At 41.2% G+C, this 20804-nt stretch overlaps 1 protein-coding gene across 2 annotated transcripts in view; it reads left to right on the top strand.

The window, feature by feature from the left end:
• DCTN4 (dynactin subunit 4) overlaps positions 1 to 13288 on the top strand; it is a 45075-nt gene extending 31787 nt beyond the window's left edge. For both annotated transcript variants that reach the window (XM_005558287.5, XM_005558286.5), the window contains 4 exons: positions 2272 to 2326; positions 3669 to 3776; positions 6383 to 6480; positions 10673 to 13288. In XM_005558287.5, the coding sequence (XP_005558344.3) occupies positions 2272 to 2326; positions 3669 to 3776; positions 6383 to 6480; positions 10673 to 10886 (475 nt within the window). In that variant the 3' untranslated portion in view covers positions 10887 to 13288. The remainder of the gene's footprint in view (positions 1 to 2271; positions 2327 to 3668; positions 3777 to 6382; positions 6481 to 10672) is intronic.
• The last annotated feature ends 7516 nt before the right edge of the window (positions 13289 to 20804 follow it).

Below are 20804 nucleotides of genomic sequence, written 5' to 3'. Positions count from 1 at the left end.
GCATGCACCTGTAGTCCTAGCTACTTGGGAGGCTGAGGTGAGAGGACCCCTTGAGTCCAGGAAGTCGAGGCTGCAGTGAGCTATGATTGTGCCACAGCACTGCAGCCTAGACAATGGAGCAGGACTCTCTCTCTTAAGGAAAACAATTTTAAAAAGACAAAATTAGCAACAAAGTCCTGAGACAAATAGTAAAGCAAGAAAGAATATTTGGCAGTCGTGACAAACTAAAGTTTAATATCCCAGGCATAGAGAATTCCCAGAAATTGAAAAGATAAAAATAGGGAGGCAGTAAAGAGGAATGTGGAACAAGGGATTTGGACAGGTAGCTTATGGAAGAGGAATTTCAAATGGCTAGAAGATACACTGTATATGGAAAGAAACCAAGACTCAATAGGAAAAGTTTTAAAAAGTAATTAGCATCTAGTACTTATGAGAATGTGGGTAAACACATATTTGCACACATTGTTGGTAGAATCTTGAATTGCTAGTCTTTTTGGAGAGTGGTCTGGAAATACCAAAACAAATTACATAGACCTTTTAACCCAACAGTACTATTTCAGGAATGTATTCTGTAGAAACAAAAGCACCAATATATAAAGATACATTTCCAAAGATGAGTATTAGAATATTTTAATGGCAAAAAACTGCAAACAGTTTAACCAACAGTTAAATCAGTGTCAAACTGATTAACCATTAACAAGGAAATAGTTGGTTAAATTGAGATAACTTGTACTGTAGAATATTATGCAGCAATTAAAAATAAGTATTAGGAAACAAAAATGTTGGGAAGTGCATGTCTGGTGAGTTAAGAGGAGCTAGGAGGGCCAGGTGGAGGGTCTGTCACTTACTGTTTTTGTCTAAACTTCTTTTCCTCCTCTCTGAAATAGGAATAATGCCTTCTTCTTGGGGTTCTTAAAAAGAATCAAATAAGTAATTATGTTTGCAAATGCCTTGTAACTCAACATAAAACATGTTCACTTTCCTAACTATTCTTATTTAATACATGATTGGTTAGGAATAGAGAAACCTACAGAAATGGCACATGTGAAGTCTGGGATGAACTGCTTTCTTACTTAAGAATTATACTCATTACAGAAACCCTGAATGGCAGCCTGTGCTTAGTATCAGTTTCTTAAGCTTGCTTTGAGAAAAAGTGGTTTTTTTCTGACATCATTTTAGAATTGCCTGGCTCTCTTACTACACATTCTCTGAGGCCAGGTGTTTGCCTCATGCCTGTAATCTCAACACTTGGGGAGGCCAAGGCAGGAGGATTGCTTGAGTCTTAGGAGTTCAAGCCCAGCCTGGCAACGTAGTGAGTCCTCATTTGTACAAAAAATCAAAAATTAGCTGAGCATGGTGGCACACACATGTACTCCCAGCTACTTGGGAGGCTGAGGTGGGACTATCACTTGAGCCTGGGAGGTTGAGGCTATAGTGAATCATGATTGTGCCATTACACTCCCGCCTGGGTGACAGCAAGACCCTGTCTCAAAAAAAAAAAAAAAAAAAATATATATATATATATATATACACACACACACACACACACACACAGATGCTCTGGTATCAAACCTCAGACCTACTGAATTCAAATTCTTAGAAGTGGGGTCCTTACATTTCTTTTTATTGTTGTTGCTTTTGTGTGTGTATGTATTTGTTTTTTGTTTTTTTTTTTTGAGATTCAGGAAGACAAAAGTTTCTTAAATTCCTGTTAATTTGCTCAGATAATCCTGCTGGTCACCATGAAAAATAGCTCGTTTAAAGTTTAAATATCTGATTCTAAGATGTACTTTTTCCCCCACTTGTAGTGTTTCTGCAATAGATTTTGTATTACGTTAATGTATGCACAATAATTAACATTTATGTGAGCTTTGTTCCTAGCACTTTTCAAAGCATTTTTGCATGTATTCTTCACAATAACCTCAAGTGATAGATACCATTATTTTCCTCATTTTAGAATTGGGAAAACCAAGGCACAAGGAGATAATATCTTGTCTTAGTCATTACAAAGCAGTATCTTGATATATACATGCTAATCTGGGGCCTGGGCAGTTTAAAATAGAAATATACATAAGATTTCAGAAAGAAGTCATACCAGTTTGGTCTTATGTCTTTTCTTAAGTTCTTACTGTGATGATATGGTTCATTAAAATTATTTTTCTCTGATATGTTCTGATTAACATGAAATCCTTTATGTACTGCACAGCTTTAAAAAATAATAATTTTAAGAGACTCCAGTGAACATTAATGCATTTTTTTATTTATGCATAGCAATTATATTCCAGAAGTGAGAATCATGTCAATTCCCAACCTTCGCTACATGAAGGTTAGTACCTTGCTCATTAACAGGAAGAAAAAGGATTGATCAATGATGTGTGTGTATGTGTATGTGGGTGGCTGTGTGTGTATGTGTATGTGGGTGGCTGTGTGCGTATTTGGCACAGGATCCAGAGAGCAAGGGATAGAAAAGAAGACAGTTTGGGATAATAAAGACTTTAAATTTATTGACACTGAGATCCTTGACAACAACATCTTTGATGAAAAGTAGGGAGAAGGAGCAGAGTGCACATTATGTCAAGGTGAAATTCTGGGTGGGGAGAATGATGGATCCCACAGGCATCTTTTGTTCTTCTCCAGCCTAGAGATTCTCCTCGATCTCCTGTATGTTGTTTCGGGTACTAGGAATCAGTTAGATTTCCAGATTTCCATACCACAGCCCTTCTCTTCCTTGGAGTCCGCATCTACTCCCCTTTTCCAGACACATGCCCAGTGAATTGTAGAATATTCTGCAGCAACCTCTTTAACTCTTTCCTTTCACGCTGCTCGTGAAAACACAAATGTTTATCATATGGCCCTTCATTTGAAAGATTGGTTTTGCTTATCTAGAGAGAGTACCAAGCAAGGACAAATTATCACAGTTCAAGAAGTCTTAAAAAGTTTTTATAAGGTTGGGCATGGTGGCTTATACCTGTAATCCCAGCACTTTGGGAGGCCAAGATAAGTAGATTGCTTGGGCCCAGGAGGTCAAGACCAGCCTGGTCAACATGGGGAAACCTCATCTCTGCAAAAAATACAAAAAATTTGCCAGGTGTGGTGGCACACACCTGTGGTCCCAGCTACTCAGGAGGCTGAGATGGAAGGATCACCTGAGCCCAGGAGGTCGAGGCTGCAGTGAGCCATGATCACCCACTGCACTCCAGCCTGGGCAACAGAGTGAGACCTTGTCTCAAAAATAAGTAAAAATTTTAAAAAGTTTTTGTAGTCTTGGTGTGCCATTTTTGCTCTGTTAATGCATCTGACTGGCCTGTGACTCCCATGTTTTATTTATGAGGGCCTCCTTTTCAGTCCTTAAATGGCAGCCTGAGTGAGACAAGAGTTAAACAATCACTTAGATAATAAGCATTCCTCAGAATTTCTGGATCTAGTAACTGGCCCTTTCAGTGGAATCTGTCCCATTTCCTTAGTGAAATAGCAACTCCAGAGAGTATTTGGTCTAACGTAGATAATAGAACAGGGATCAGTAAGCACGTAGAGAATACAGTGATGTAGAGGTATAAGTGGGCATCATTGCTCAGGAGTAATGGGGGGGAATGGTAATTTTGCGAAATACTTGGTATAGCAGCTAAGAAAGTGGTAAATGTCTGAGAGGTGTGTTTCCTATTCTCCAGGAGAGCCAGGTCCTCCTGACTCTTACGAATCCAGTTGAGAACCTCACCCATGTGACTCTGTTGGAGTGTGAGGAGGGGGACGCTGATGATATCAACAGCACTGCTAAGGTAGGAGCATTTTGCCTCAGCCTGACTGACCCTCACTTTCCCTGGAGTGTCCTCATTTGACCTGGCTTAAAAGACTCCACACTCTCTCCTTTCCACATCTAGTCAGCATGTTCTTTTGATTCCACCTCCTGAATTTTTTTACTTTATCCTGAAATACACTGCCCTATTTGAAGGCCTCATCGTTTCTTACCTGGACTGTGACAATAACTTCCTAACTGACCTTGCTGTTTTTATACCACCACCTTCATTTCAACCCATTTCTTCTCTATTGCCACCAGGGTGATACTTCTAAAATCTAACTCTTCGCATGCTGGTCATTTAGCATTGCTCTTGACTGAGATGAAGTCCAGATTTTTGGCATAGCATAAGAGCTCCTTAATGACTACTTCTCTCTGTTCATCCAGTGTGATCTTCCTTCAGATCCTCAAATTTGGCATTCCCTGAATCATACATATTAGTGGTTGTGATCCAGACAGATGCAATGGGTTATAAACTTTGATGCTAGAGAACTGTGTATGCTTTTCGTTTTACCTAGAATGCCTCCTTCCTATCCTGACTCCTCTAACATACATGCGCCTTCAGTCTCTCAGTCTCATACATTCATTCTTCCACACTTGTGAAGTATCATTTCCTTTTAGAAATGATACGTTTAAAATCATTTAGAAGCTGGTATGCCTCCTCTAGATTCCTCTACCTTACAAAGAGTATACATAACATAGCACTAACTAGGCTTGGCATGGTGGCTCACGCCTGTAATCCTAGCACTTTGGGAGGCCGAGGTGAGTGGAGCACCTGAGGTTAGGAGTTCAAGACCAGCCTGGCCAACATGGTGAAACCTGTCTCTACTAAAATACAAAAATTAGCTGGGCGTGATGGCAGGTGCCTGCAATCCCAGCTACTGGGGAGGCTGAGACGGGAGAATTGCTTGAACCCAGGAGACAGTGGTTGCAGTGAGCCGAGATCATGTCACTCCACTCCAGCCTGGGCAGCTGAGCGAGACTCCATCTCAGAAAACAACAACAACAACAACAAAAAAACACTAACTAAATACTGAAGTGGGTGATTTTGACTCTCAGTCTGAGTTGAATGGATGTAATATGGCCTCTTTATATTTTGCTACTTCTAGTACTTGAAATTTTAGAACAAGAGCCTTTCTCTCTAAATCGTCGATTACTGATTCATAATTCAGCTTGATATTTATAATAAAAATGGTTTAAAAGGATGCCTATATCTTTAGTTGTTATTCAAATATTATTAGAGAATTTCTGTCCTCTTTTTCTTTTTTTTTTTTTTTTCCTGCTTTTTAATGATTTCACTTACAAGCATCACCTCCAAAGACTTTTTTTTTTTTTTTTTGAGACGGAGTCTTGCTCTGTCGCCCAAGCTGGAGTGCAGTGGCGCGGTCTCGGCTGACTGCAATCTCCGCCTCCCAGGTTCAAGCGATTCTCCTACCTCAGCCTCCCAAGTAACTGGGATTACAGGTGCCTGCCACCATGCCTGGCTGATTTTTTGTATTTTAGTAGAGACAGGGTTTCACCATGTTGGCCAGGATGGTCTCAATCGCCTGACCTGGTGATCCACCTTCCTTAGCCTCCAAAGGTGCTGCAATTACAGGCCTGAGCCACCTCACCTGGCTGCTGCTTTTTTTTAATTAACACTAATAAGCAGCTCCAGTTAAGACAGAGGCAGAAATAAGTACCTGATTCATAAGCACAGCTTGTCTTTCTCTCTCTTTATACCTCCCTTCCCACATTTGTATCTATCATTAGAAATTTGATCGACATTGTTAACTGTTAACCTCTGATAGAGCAAAGTTGAGGCCTAATTACAACATAAGTCTGAAGAATGCTAATTGTTTTCCATGACCATAAACACCCAGTATCTCGTGTGAGTTTATGTATCAGGTACCAGGAATCAGCTGGCACCATGTCAAAAAACATTGTGTTGGAGCCAGTGTTTCTCCTTTGTGTTGTTCTTAATGATGGACTGTTTCAGATGTATCAAAAAAAAAAAAAAAAAAAGAATATGGCAAATACCCATTTCTCCCCATCCTCTTAAGAAATAAAACATTAGGGTCAGGTGCAGTGGCTCATGCCTGTAATCCCAGCACTTTGGGAGGCCAAGGCAGGTGGATCACGAGGTCAGGAGTTCAAAACCAGCCTGGACAATGTGGTGAAACCCCATCTCTACTAAGAATGCAAAAAATCAGCCAGGCGTGGTGATGGGCACCTGTAATCCCAGCTACTTGGGAGGCTGAGGCAGGAGAATCGCTTGAACCCAGGAGGCAGAGGTTGCAGTGAGCTGAGATTACGCCATCGCACTCTAGCTGGAGCGACAGTGCAAGACTCTGTCTCTAAAAAATAATTAAATAAAACATTAAAGACACAATTGAAGCCCCCATGTTCTCCCCAGTTCCTCTTTGCAGACCCCATGAAGTAAGCACTTACTTTCTCTTAAAACCTTTGTTCTTATAAACTCCATATAAGTAGTCTATATGTTTCCTGAAACTTGCTGTATGTTTCCATTTGTCTAAATCAGTGTCATACTTTGCTATATTCTGTCACACTGGTCCCTTCTCAGGCAGGCCTTTCTGTGTTGCTCTCCAGGTGGTGGTGCCCCCCAAAGAGCTCATTTTAGCTGGCAAGGATGCAGCAGCAGAGTACGACGAGTTGGCAGAACCTCAAGACTTTCAGGACGATCCCGAGTGAGTGATCTTTTTGTGATCCCCATACCACAATTGGCTGATACAGAATGCCCACTTATATATCTGATTTTCTTGTCTGGATGTTTTTAAATTACTTTTTTCTTCCTGTTCTAAAAATAATTATTGTAGAAAATTGGGGAAATATATATAAGACCATGAAGAAGAAAATAAAATTATCCTACCACCAGAGATAAACAGCATTAACATTTTGGCATTTGTCCTTCCAAATATTTCTCCCCTCATTGGGATCATTCTATAGATACAGTTTTTTAGCCTTTTTCACTTGAATATATTTTCCCATGTTAATTAAAAAAAAAATTTAAGTATATGATTTTAATGGTTGTGGACAGGATACAATATTCTGTCCCTATAGATTTATCATTGGGTTTGTTCCACACCCCCACCCCCTTGGAGTAATTAATAGATTTTACTCTCTCATACCTAATAACTGAAAAGAACCAAACCTTCCACTAACTGGGAACTGTGACCATCAGAGAATTCAGTCTATAGACTGACTGATTTCAGTGATTTGAACAGAGAATTTAATATAAAGAATTATTCACTTGTGTAACATAAAAAGTGGAAAAGAACACTAAAGTAGCAATTTGATGCTACTTCATGGGCATAAAATTTCAAAGATAGCTATTTTATGAGCCAGCTACCACCCCTCGGGTGGAGAGAACAAAGGGAAATAGTTAGAATTATTAAAATTTAGAACTTAAAGAAGGAGCTCCAAGTAGCTGAAACTCGGGCCTCCAGTGAGCTGAAGGGGAACACTGCTTGCCTGGTCCTGGCATCTCATGATGGCAAAGGAGGGGTGGCGTGATTATACAAGAACTGGAAACTTCAGCTGCTTACCGCCACTTCCTCCTGGGTAAAGAAGCATTGCTGGGCTGGGCATGGTGGCTCACCCCTATAATCTCAACACTTTGGGAGGCTGAGGCAAGAGGATTGCTTTAGCCCAGGAGTTTGAAACCAGCCTAGGAATATAGTAAGACCCCGTCTCTACAAAAAAATTTTTAAAATAGCCAGGTGTAGCAGCGCATGCTTGTAGTCCCAGCTACTCAGGATACCAGGGCGGGAGAATCAGCTGAGCCCGGGAGGCAGAGGTTGTAGTGAGCCATGATTGTGCCACTGCACTCCAGCCTGGGCAACAGAGTGATACCCTGTCTCAAAAAAAAAAAAAGGCCTTTTTGGAGTGTTGGCCACAGGGAACAGGGACCACAAGCAAACAGGAATCTCTAAAGGAAGAGCAAGAAAGACCCTTCCTCCTCTAGACTTCTAGTCTCCCTTTAGAGCCCGCTACTGACAGAACCTGACAAAGAGCCAGCCAACCCAGCAGATACGGTCTGAGCAGAATCCTGTGTCACACAGCAAAACAGAGAGAGTTGCGATTGGAACTGAAAAACAATAGCTTAATAAACTGGCACAGGGAACATTTACGGTCTTTGTTTTGTTTTTTGAGATGGAGTCTCACTCTGTCCCCCAGGCTGAAATGCAATGACGTGATCTCCTGCTCACTACAACCTCCACCTCCCGAGTTCAAGCAATTCTTCTGCCTCAGCCTACTGAGGAGCTTGGATTACAGGCGAGCGCCTCCATGCCTGGCCAATTTTTGTATTTTTAGTAGAGATGGAGTTTTGCCATGTTGCCCAGGCTGGTCTCGATCTCCTGACCTGAAGTGATCCACCCGCCTTGGTCTCCCAAAATGCCAGGATTACAGGCATGAGCCAACATGCCTGGCCCATTTGTGGTTTTTTGACTGAATGATCAAAAGCTTTCTCAACAAGATATTAGAAGAGATAACATAAGGTGGGTTAGAAAAATAAAGTGAAGCCAAGTGCTGTGTCTCACGCCTGTAATCCCAGCACTTTGGGAGGCTGAGGCAGGCAGATCACTTGAGGTTAGGAGTTCGAGACCAGCCTGGCCAACATGGCGAAATCCTGTCTCTACTGAAAATAACGAAAATTAGCCAGGTGTGGTGGCACGCGCCTGTAATTCCAGCTACCCGGGAGGCTGAGATGGGAGAATTGCTTGAACCCTGGAGGCGGGGCTTGCAGAGAGCTGAGATCGCACCACTGCACTCCAGCCTGAACAGCAGAGCCAGACTCCATCTCAAAAAAAAAAAAAAAAGAAAAAGAAAAAGAAAGTGAAGGCAAGGATGAGATTAGTGATTACCAAACGTGGGTTAACTCCAAAAAGCACCAGGTCAAGTGTTGTTTTGTTTTGCTGTTCGATAGCATTCCAGACCCCAACCCCAGAGGATTTTTTTTAGCAGGTCTAGCTAGAGACCAGAAATCCAAATTTGTTTTGGAAAAGCTTCCCAGGTATCAGTGGTTGCCTGGGAAATTAAGGATAAAAAGAAAGACTGACGTTTTCCTTTTTACCACTTTAAACTGTTTGAATTTTTTTTTATGTGACTCATACAAATCAAAGGTTTGGTTAGTTACTATAATACAAAATATACTGAGTTGTACAATACAAAATGTGTTCTCTGAAATCCTTGCTTTATGTGGGTCCTTAAATTAATTAGGTACAGAAATTTGTTAAGCCAAGATATATTTCTGGAATGATTGTCTGAGATATCAGATTTTCGCCTGATTACATGATAGAGTAATTAAAAACTGAATTAATTATATTTTACATTAGAATTAATAGAACTTTCAGATTTTATAAATATGTAATCCCAGTAACCTTTCTTAGAGTGACTGAATATCATTTGGATAGTAGACAAATTCTGTTTATTTCATTGCCCTTTTACTTTCAGAAACTACGTTATTAAAGCACAAACTTTATGCACAAATGAGGGGAAATTGAAATGGAAACCTCAATGAAGAGACATTTTTATGCTAAATTTCCTAATTACATAAGTTATTTACAAAAACACTCTTGATTTATGGTGTTCCAAATTTCCCTTAAAGCATTGAGTTACTAAAACTTTCCACAGTATGGCCAGGCATGGTGGCTCATGCCTATAATCACAGCACTTTGGGAGGCTGAGGCAGAAGGATCGTTTGAGCTTAGGAGGTCCAGGCTACCATGAACTATGATTGTGCCACTGCTCTCCAGCCTGGGTGACAGAACAAAACCTTGTCTCTAAAATATAAAAATAAGGCCAGGCAGGGTGGCTCACGCCTGTGATAAAGCAGCATTTTGGGAGGCCAAGGCGGGTGGATCACCTGAGGTCAGGAGTTTGAGACCAGCCTGACCAATATGGTGAAACCCCATCTGTACTGAAATTACAAAAATTAGGCAGGCATGATGGTGTGCGCCTGTGGTCCCAGCTACTCAGGAGGCTGAGGCAGGAGAATCGCTGGAACCGAGGAGGTGGAGGTTGCGGTGAGCTGAGATCACACCACTGCACTCCAGCCTGGTTGACAGAGCGAGACTCCATCTTGAAAATATAAAATATAAAATAAAAAATAAAAAAATAACTTTCCATGGTATGAGTCTATATTCTTTAGAAATATTACCACATTTGCACAGAGGTGAATGTAAAGGGATGTTTGCATTGTTTATAATAGAGAACAATTGGCAGCAACCTCAGTATGTGCCAGTTATGGATAAAAACATAATTGAATAGTATGCAACCATTACATAGAATGTAGACGATCTGTATATACCAGCATCAAAAGATGTTTGTGATAAACAGAGTAAAACAAGCAGTTATGGAATAGTGTGTACCATCTGCATTGGTTAGAAAAGCAGAAAAGTATAAGCTCATAGAAAAATATATGGCCGACGTGTTGGCTCATGCCCGTGATCCCAGCACTTTGGGAAGCCAAGGCAAACAGATCACTTGAGCCCTGGTGTTCGAGACCAGCCTGGGCAACATGACAAAACCCCATCTCCACCAAAAATACATATTAATATATAAAGCTAGCCAGGTGTGGTGGTGCATGCCTGTAGTCCCAGCTACTCGGGAGGCTGAGATGGGAGAATTACTTGAGCCCGTGAAACAGGTTGCAGTGACCCCAGATGGAGCCATTGCACTCCAGCCTGGGTGACAGAGCGAGACTGTGTCTCAAAAAAAAAAAAAAAAAAAAAAAAACTTGGTAGGTTAAGAACAAAGTGTTTATAGGTCTTCTATGTGTGCTGAAGGAAAGAATAAGGTGAAAGACTTCTACTGTAAGTCTTAGTGGTTTGGCTGATTTTTTATCTACCTAATACTTGCTTTTTTTTCTTTCCATAGCATTATAGCCTTCAGAAAGGCCAACAAAGTGGGTATTTTCATCAAAGTTACACCACAGCGTGAGGAGGGTGAAGTGACCGTATGCTTCAAGATGAAGCACGATTTTAAAAACCTGGCAGCCCCCATTCGCCCCATTGAAGAAAGTGACCAGGGAACAGAAGTCATCTGGCTCACCCAGCATGTGGAACTTAGCTTGGGCCCGCTTCTTCCTTAAAAGGTTCCATTGGAGGGCAGATCCCAAAGGACAGTATCACCATAAACCTGCGTTAAAATGCGGAAGCTGCTGCTTCGTTAGGCCTTGTTTATAACGATGTACCCATGCACTACGGAATTCTATTGCTAAGAAAGTGGGAGCATAGGCAAGACATTGGGAACACAGGGTAGCTGCTATTGCTCTTGCTCTCACCTCTGTTGACACCAGTAGGTCTGTGTCTCCCTCACTGAGCCCTGCACATTGAGTAACAGCAGCATAATTCCATCTAGGAAAGGGGATGGGGGTTCCTTGGAGTGGCATTGTATTTACCACCTGAGAAACTGACTGTACTGTCTCTTGATCTGATCTCACTAAGGATCACAATGTCACAGATGAAACTTAATAACCCAAAGGTGGACCTGCTGTTAATGATGCAGCATTGGTCACAGTGTACCAACTGCTTTCTGCATTCCATTAAATATCATCTAACAGTCTAAAACATATCCCTTCACTTGCCATAGTGGCTGCCATTTTGCTATAGATTTCCATATAACCAAAAAATTGAATTGTCACATTAGTATTGTGATGATTGGAAAAACCTATGAAGTTGTTAAGCCACTATCATTTGCCCCCTTTTTCTAAGTGAATATGGGACACTTATTAGTTGTTCTTAATTTTTTTTTCCCAATAAAATATGGATCTGTTAAGAAGAATTTGAGAAGCAAGCAATTACATGTCATGTCAAGGGGGTAGCAAATTCCATTCGTTTTCAATATTGCCACAATACCCAGGGATTAATGCTGCCACAGGGGGGCAATCTCTATTTGTCTTACTTCCCACCCCTTCCCTGTTCTGCCTCTGTAACTCAATTAAGTTGTTCTGTTTGGGACCTGGAAAAGAACCCAAAGAAAACCTGAGTGGACAGGTTCATTTCTGGAATGCAGAAAACATTTTAAAGGTTAGATTTTTAGCATATTCTCAACTAGCATTCTTTCCAGTGAGTTGAGGGGGAAATTAACTAGTATAATCTCTTGAATCCAAAACTGGATATTAAGAACTTTCCCCCTTACTAAGTTTAAGACTTTTGTCATATGGTGAGTCAAATAAGACCATTTTGATTGTAAACCATAAAATAGTTCAGCAAGTAGCCCACAATTCTGGCCTAACAGCAGACATGCTGTTTTCACTTGGTATCCTGGAGTTGGGTTGCCAACCCTAATTTCTATGATGTTTTCTAAAATGAAACTTGACAAAGTAGACCACCAGCTGCACCGTGTTTTCTGTAAAAGTATTGTTAGTAAGTGGCCAAGAGACTTGAGGAAAATACAGATTTTTTGTTTACCTTGGTCTTGTTTCAAGTCTTAAAAAATTAAAGTTACATTACAATGTAGAATACAGATGGGACATAGTCCTTGTAAGCTTCCCTTGAAAATGTTTTAAATATTTAGGAAGCTTTTAAAAGACACTAAATTGTACTCTAAAAGACACTAAATTGTACTAGTTGTACAAAGATCAAGCCAATTTTATGAAACAGTCCCACAGAGTAATAATATATGTGATGCAGTGTGAGAAAGAAAATACTCATCTCTAACATGATGGTAATAATAATGTTTAGCCTCTTAGGAGTTGGGGCAGGGGGATGGGTAATTACAAATTTGCAAACTATAGAAAGAGTTTCATTTTTTTTGTGACCCCACAGAGTCTCAAATTTTTACTTCACTACCTGCTAGAGACTACTGTGAAATCACTGCTCCATATTTGCCAGTGGAGGAAATGGGCATCAGAGTAAAGAATACTTCGTATGTTTACACATTTGCATAGACTACACACACATCATGCGTTTATGGCAGGCAGCTGGCATTTGTTCCCAAAAATAATAATGTTGAAGTATGGGTGGCATCATTCCCATATACAGAAACACAAAACACTTCGATCGTAAACTTGTTTCTTCAGAAGCCAAACTAATTTGCAGAATAGTACAGCCACTGGTTTAATGTTTCCTCAAGATAGGTTTTAGTGCAAGCTAGTATTCTGTGTGTCCGTAGAAATGGTTCAACACCTGCAGCTGGTGAATTAGGAATTGTATTTGTTGCCTTTTTTATATTAGATGAGGTGCAAACATTTTAATGCTAGTCAGTATGCACCATCACAGGAAAGTTAGATCCCATTAGCACTTGAAACTACACTTTGGGAAACTTAGGCTAAGTTAATTTGGATTTGTTATTTGATTCACCTACTGACCTTTTCTTTTGTTTGAAATGCTTATCAGCATAATGAGCTAGGTGTCGTGCGTATTTGTGAAGAAACATCCTTTTTGGTCCCTTTTGGGACAGAGAGGTACTCCTTGATCTTTATGAATGACAGGTTACTGTTTTGCCTTATTGCTTAACTTAATGTAGTGAAATAAAGCAGACAAAGCTTGAGCGTGTCTTTTGTTTGCTCTCATGTATATACTATGTAGCATGGCTCAGAACCAAAAGACAGGCGTGGAGTTAAGAGAGTTGGCTAAGAGAGTTGGTGGGGCATGTTTCCTTCCATTCCTTTAAATGAAGTAATCTAAAGTCTCTTAGCAGGTTAGTTCACCATAATATATAAGTAGATGTTGCTTTGAGCTTCTTATATACATATTCGCAGAACCATTATATAAATGTGCTTAGACCTCTACCAGTCTTGGGTCATTGCTTCTAAAGATATCCTTTGCAATATACACAGTGGTCTGCCTCCACCAGTGGCCACTCATCCGCCTTCATCTGTACCTTCATAACTCTTCCTTCCCTCCTCTTACTTAGATGAGTTATTCATATTCTTCCTGTCTGAACCCAGCCCCACCTCTTAACACTCAAGCTCATCCTCTTACCTATTCACAGACAGCATCGGCAGCTCTCCCCTTCCCTTTTCCATCAGCATGTGATTTCTCTCATCTTGAAAAAGAAATTGGCCTCACTCTCCTCTTCAGCTGCCACTCCATTTCCCTACTCCCTTTACAGCAAAACTCTAACTCTGGCTGGGCACGATTGCTCACACCTGTAATCCCAGCGCTTTAGGAGGCCGAAGCGAGAGGATCATTTGAGGCCAGGAGTTTGAGACAAGATTGAGACCTTGTCTCTGTTTAAGTAAAAGTTTTTTTAAAAAAAACAAAAACACCCTAATTCGACCTTCCAGTTCTGTCGTTCTCACCTGAACCCATTCCAGTTAGACTGTCACCGCCACCACTTGGTCAAAACTGCTCTTGTCAAGGTCACTAGCAATCGCCACACTTAAATACGGGGTCAGTTCTCAGTCCTTAACTATGCAATTTTTCAGTAGATCTGACAGTTTCTCTCTCCCTTCTTGAAAGGCTTTACTTGGTTTCCAGAACACAACACTCCTGGTTTTAAGGCAGAGCAGAGACCCCCTCTTAGGAGGCTTGTGGGCCCCCCCACGCATGGAAATAAAAGAAAATCTTGAGTTCCTTCAAGGGGATTCTAGGCACTTAGCTAGCCCAGAGAAGTTAATGAGCAACTTGATAAGTAAGAAAGTAATAGTAGCTGAAAACAATAGCCAAGGAAGTCAGAGATGTTTTGTTCCCTATAGAAACTAAGGGTAACATCAGATATGTCCCCAACTTTTCAGAAACCTGCACTCTCACCAAACAGATTTAAACCTCAGATAAGGGGAAACAGAACTGAACTCTAACCACTGTTCATTGTTCTGAGTTGCTTCCTGAGGGGCCTGGAGGAAGTCATGCCCACCTGCCAGAGCTAACATTATTTTCTGTGGATCCCAAGTTTAGACAGCTTCACTGCCTCAACCAATCATAAATCAAAAAGTCTTTGAATCCACCTAAGACCTTTGAGCCCACCCCCCATCCCAGCTTTGAGATGTCCCACCGTTTTAGATCAAACCAATGTATAGTCTCTATGTATTGATTTATGACTTTGCCTGTAACCTCTCTCTTTCCCTGCCTTTAAAAGCCCATACCTTTAAGCCATCTGAGAGTTCGGGTCTTAAGCATGGTCTGTGCAATTCTCCTTGCATGGTGCCCTGCAATAAAATGCCTCACTTTTCTCTTGCTACTAGCCTGATGTCAGTGACTTTGCGGCACTGGGTGAGCAGACCCCAGTTTCGTTCAGTAACAGTTTTCTGTCTGCCCTGCTAGAAAGTTTTCTTCCGTATTCTTTGCTAGTTCTTTCCCATCTTCCCAACCTTGCAGTATACCAAATCTCATTTCTCACACTTCTTTCCTCTTTACACTCATTTAATGATCTTGCCCAGTTTTGGGGGGCAAGAATGCTGAGAAAAGGTGTATTCCCAAGGCCAACACATAGGGCCTGCTGAAGACAGGCTGAATTGAATTAGAGCAACAGAGAATCCCTTTACTTCTCCCCGACTACCAGCCTACCAAGTGTCTAGTAACAAGCATCCATTTCTAGGGGATGGGCAAAGGCCTAGAAAGTTAGCCACCACTGTGCAGGTAGGCAGGACAGCTGTAAGCTGAGGATGAAGCATGAACACTTGAGTTCTTCAGCCCCAACCTACAATATAGAATAATGCTAGAGTAGGTGAAATCTGTGGTACACTGAAAGCAACCATAGCAATAAAACCCAAGCCCAGGCCAAGTGCGGTGGCTCATGCCTGTAATCACAACACTTTGGGAGGCTGAGGCAGGCGGATCACCTGAGGCCAGGAGTTTGAGACCAGCCTGACCAACATGGAGAAACCCCATCTCCACTAAAAATACAAAATTAGTCGGGTGTGGTGGCACATGCCTGTAATCCCAGCTACTCAGAAGGCTGAGGCAGGAGAATCACTTGAACCCGGGAGGTGGAGGTTGCGGTGAGCCAAGATCGCACCATTGCACTCCAGTGTGGGCAACAAAAGCAAAACTCCGTCTCAAAAAAAACCAAAAAAACCCAAGCCCAGCTCGATTCCTGACCAGATTGACCAAACCCCATGCAGACGGTCTAACAACACACTTGCCCATTACCGAGCATTAATATGATTTACCTCATTCTCTTCTGTTATATAAGCAATGACTCGGCCGGGTACGGTGCCTCACGCCTGTAATCCCAGCATGTTGGGAGGCTGAGGCAGGGAGATCACTTGAGGCCAAGAGTTCAAGACCAGCCTGGCCGACATGGTGAAACCCCATCTCTACTAAAAGTACAAAAATTAGCCAGGTGTAGTGGTGCAGGCCTGTAGTCCCAGCTACTCATGAGGCTGAAGCATGAGAATCGCTTGAACCCAGGAGGCAGAGGTTGCAGTGAGTTGAGACTGCACCACTAACTCCAGCCTGGGCGAGAGAGTGAGACCCTGTCTCAAAAACAAAAAAAAAAAAAAGAAAGAAAATATGTAAGCAATGACTGGCATTCAATAAAGAATCGAGACACACAAAAAAGCAAAAATAAACACATTCCTCACAAAGCAATCTATAGGACTGTATGTGGAAATGACCCAGATGTTTGAACTAATGGACAGAGACTTTAACATGTTGGGGCTCAGAAAATGATACCCCAAGTTAAGGCTCTGAAGCAGCCTCAGAAGCAAAAGTTTCTCTGACCTTCTGCCTTCCTGTCTCTGGCCCTTCAATCCCTTTTCCTCAAGGTGGGTCATAGAGAGAACCCCTTTTCCCCAAAGCCAGCCATAAAATGTAAAAATACTACTCTAGGCTGGGTGCAGTGACTCACGCCTGTAATCCCAGCACTTTGGGAGGCAAAGGCAGGTGGATCACAAAGTCAGGAGTTCAAGACCAGCCTGACCAACATGGTGAAACCCTGTCTCTACTAAAAATACAAAAATTAGCCAGGCGTGGTGGCGCGCACCTGTAATCCCAGCTACTCGGGAGGCTGAGGCAGGAGAATCACTTGAACCCGGGAGGCGGAGGTTGCAGTGAACCGAGATGGCGCCATTGTACTCCAGCCTGGGTGACACAGTGACACTCTGTCTCAAAAAAAAATAAAAATAAAAAATAACTTCCCCCTTGCTTTTCTGTGTAAAAACTGGCTCTAAAGAAATTATCTGAGCTACCTTGTTTTAGATCATAGGTCATAAGACGCCCATTCCAAAGAGGGTCCTGTCCATACCCAGAAGGAAGGAATGCTGCCGAGAGAGACCAAGAATCTAGACAGACAGGCCTCACTGGGTTTCCCCACTCAGTCTGTTAGCACTAAATCAGTACCCTTTTTATCCAATCCTATTTCTACATAACTGTCCATACTTTGTTGAACCTAAGCATATAAATGGACAATTTCCCATTTGGGTCTTCATTCTGAAGGCTCCTGTGTCATGTAAAACTATGATCAAATAAATTTGTATGCCTTTTCTCCTATTAATCTGTCTTTTGCTAGTTAATTTTCAGTGAATCTTAAGAGGGGAAAGGGGAACTTTTCTGTTGGCCCCTACAATGTTAAAACTAGTGGAAAATATGGAGCCAGGTGCCATGGCTCACACTTGTAATCCCAGCACTTTGGGAGGCCAAGGCTGGAGAATCACTTGAGCCCAGGAGTTCCAAGACCAGCTTGGGCTACATGGTGAGACCCGTCTCTACAAAAAAGTTACAAATTAGCTGGGCACCGTGGCCTGCTTCTATGGTCCCAGCTACTTGGGAGGCTAAGGCTGGAGGATCCCTTGAACCCAGGAATTCTAGGTAACAGTGAGCTATGATCATGCCTGGGTGACAAAGTGAGACCCCCATCTCGAACAAAAGAGAAAGAAAATATGGACAATATATATTGTGAAAGGAAATTAAATCTTGGGACCCCAAACTCATTAAGCCAAAGGGAAAAGTTGAGCTGGGAACTGGGTAACACAAACCTGTCTTCTGCTTTTGGTTCCTAAATAAGATAGCTACAAGATGAAAAGCTACGTGCCTCCCCCATATGTTGCCCAGTAATTCAGACCCTTCCAGAACCAGCAAACCCTTTTCATTTACAATCTCACTGGACACGTTCGGTATTCCAGTGGTATGATCACTTAGCTTCAATCTTTGTACCACAGATAGGTATTGAAGATGTTATATGGCATATAGAGGCTTTATCGAATTACACCCAAAGGCCCTAAATGGTAGCTGCATGAGTACCTCTTTGCTAAGCAATGAGGTCATGCTTATGAGGAAAGCTGTGCTGCAGAACTATATGGCTTTAGGTATACTCACGGCAGCACAAGGGAACCTGTGCCATCATAAAAACAACGTTGTGTGTATATTCCAGATGAATCGAAGAACATACCTGACTTATGACTGATACAAAAACCCAGATAACCAACTGTCAGATACAAAACCCTCACTAATCCATTGCTTGAGTGGTTGGTTTGGATTCTGGGGAATTTAGTAGCAGAAGCTATTGCTTATAATAGGAGGGATAATAATTTATGTTCTGTCCTGTTTCTGCTTACAATGTTGTTATAGTATGTGTCTGCAAATAAGTCAATGTGCAACCAAAAGGGCTAAGGTAATGATTGCCCAGAGAATTGCTTTAATTGAGGAGGCAGTAATATAGCCTGACCCAGCTTCCAGGTTTGCTTTCCTTTTATTGCTATAAATCTGGCCTAGTCCCTATATATATTTTTTCTTCTCTTTTCTTTGTTCCTTTCCAGGAAAGTAAAATTCCTCACTAGGAATTTCCTTGTGGGCAAAATATGGGGGAGGCATGTAGCTTTCCATCTTGTAGCCATCTTATTTAGGAACCAAAAGCGGGAGGCAGGTTTGCGTGACCCACTTCCCAGCTGGACTTTTCCCTTTGGCTTAATGAGTACGGGGTCCCAAGATTTAATTTCCTTTCACATTTCCTCCTTTTTTTCTTTAAAATCTTTTGGAGAAAGCATTTTAAAAGGAGTGTGTGTTCCTGGCCTCAGGTTGCTTTTTCCTCCTTTTTTGAGCTGGTTTCTTGTCGCTAGGATGGTTTATTCCAGGAAATTCAGGTCCCACGTTGCTAGGAAGGCTCATTCCTAGGAAGTCATGTCCCATGTTGCTAGGAAGGCTAATTCCTAGAAGTCATGTCCCACAAAGATTTAAAAAAAAAAATTGGGGGAGGAAAGAAGGAAAAAGGGAGGCAACGAGATGATTTTGAGAGCTCCAAACTTAAAGGAGAAAGGGCTCCTATCCCTTTTCTCTTAATGTTAAATGTTATTTTGTTTGTGGAATGTTCACTCTGTAATATTTATATGAGGAATAAGTATCCTATTATGCATGCTTTGCAATATTTATTGACCTAAGGAGTGCCTTGAGCCTGTGTGTCCAAGGCTCTGAGTGCTCAGTGAGTGGCAAGTACTAAGGAGAATTGTTTTCTTGGAAACTCAACATAGTTCGTGGCTTTTTTGATTGAAATAGCATCAGTAAAAGTCTGACATTGTGGAAAAACACAAATGTATGTGGACTCTGTTATTTCTGACCTTGCATTCCTCACAAGACACGTGAAATTGGAGTCACAGATGTAGAAACCAGGCAGAAGACTGAAGAGATGATACTTGAGAATTTTCCAAATATAATAAAAGACAACAAATCACAGATCCAAGAAGCTCAGATAAACGCAAGGACTTTCTTATAAAGGCAAAGATATACTTACCATATGAACAAATAATCTCACTCTAAGGTATTTACACAAGCAAAATGAAAACCGATGTCCATACAACGATCTGTATGTCAATGTTTATAATGGTTTTATTTATATTCACTAAAATCTGGGAACAACCCAAATGTCCAGCAACTGACAAGTGAATTGTATGATATATCCATACAATGGAATTCTACTCAGTAATACAAAAGAAGAAATTATTGATACATGTAACAATATGGATGAAATCTCAACTCAAAATACTAAGTGAAAAAAATCAGATCCAAAAGGCTATGTAGGATTCCATTTATATGACATTCTGGAAAAGGCAAAACTAGGGACAGAACACAAATTAGTGATTGCCATGGTTTGAGTATGGGAATAAGTGGATTAACTACAGAAACAAGGGAACTTTGGGGATGATAGACAATTCCATATTTGACTGTAGTGAATGTATGTAAAAAATTCAAAACTAAAAAGGATAAAAATTTATGTGAAGTTATACTTTAAATCAACCTTTTTTTCCTGAGGTGATTTAAATAAATATGTTAGGTAGTTTGATGACCCGTTAAGTATGAAAGTGGTACCAGAATGGCTTGAAACTCATAAAATATTGGCGGAGTGGTTACGAGTTATTCCAAAAATCAAATAATGCATATGTTTATTCATAAGGCCCTTGTCATTTCAGAAGCTGGAAATGAAACAGTACTAATGTCTTTGAATTTGTGGCTTCACCACTTTTTAGCTCCACAACTAGGAGCTAAATCAGGAGAGATTAATCTCTCTAAACTGTTTTCTTTTCTATAAAAGAAGGATCATCATACTTGCCTACAGGGTAGAGTTACCAGATAAAATACAGGAAGATTGGTTAAGTGATGCGACTTTCAGACCAACCACGAATCCTACTTTAGTACAAGTAGGTACCAAATATATTTATAATTAAAAAGCGATTCGCTGTTAATCTGAAACTCAACTTTAGACGTTCTGTAATGAGAGAAAGAGAGAGAGAGAGAGAGAGAGAGAGAGAGAGAGAGAGAGAGAGAGAGAGAGAGAGAGAGAGAGAATGAATAAGAATCTGACAGCCCTACAGAGAAGTTATGAGAACAAATGAGACACTGGAACCACAAGACGTTCGCCCAGCATTTGGCATAATAAGCGCCTCAATGGTAGGGAACGCTGTTTTAATCCCAGCCTCTTATGCATTACGTCTTACTTTATTCTTTCGCCCAATTTTTAAATAAATCAGCTGCACGTGTGGCCCTTCTTTCCAAGCAGGCAAAAACTCAAAGGAAGCATCCAGGTACAATATAACAGGACCCGGATTGTTAAGCTTAGAAATTCCAAGAGCGGGCGACGTCATGACGCAAAGGCTCCGCCCCGGAAGAGGCACTGGACGCGTAATTAAGACGCC

Source organism: Macaca fascicularis, chromosome 6 (genome assembly GCF_037993035.2).
Source record: "Macaca fascicularis isolate 582-1 chromosome 6, T2T-MFA8v1.1".
Lineage (NCBI taxonomy): Eukaryota > Metazoa > Chordata > Mammalia > Primates > Cercopithecidae > Macaca > Macaca fascicularis.
Note: the sequence above shows the minus strand (reverse complement) of the source record. Positions and strands in the feature narration are given on the sequence as shown.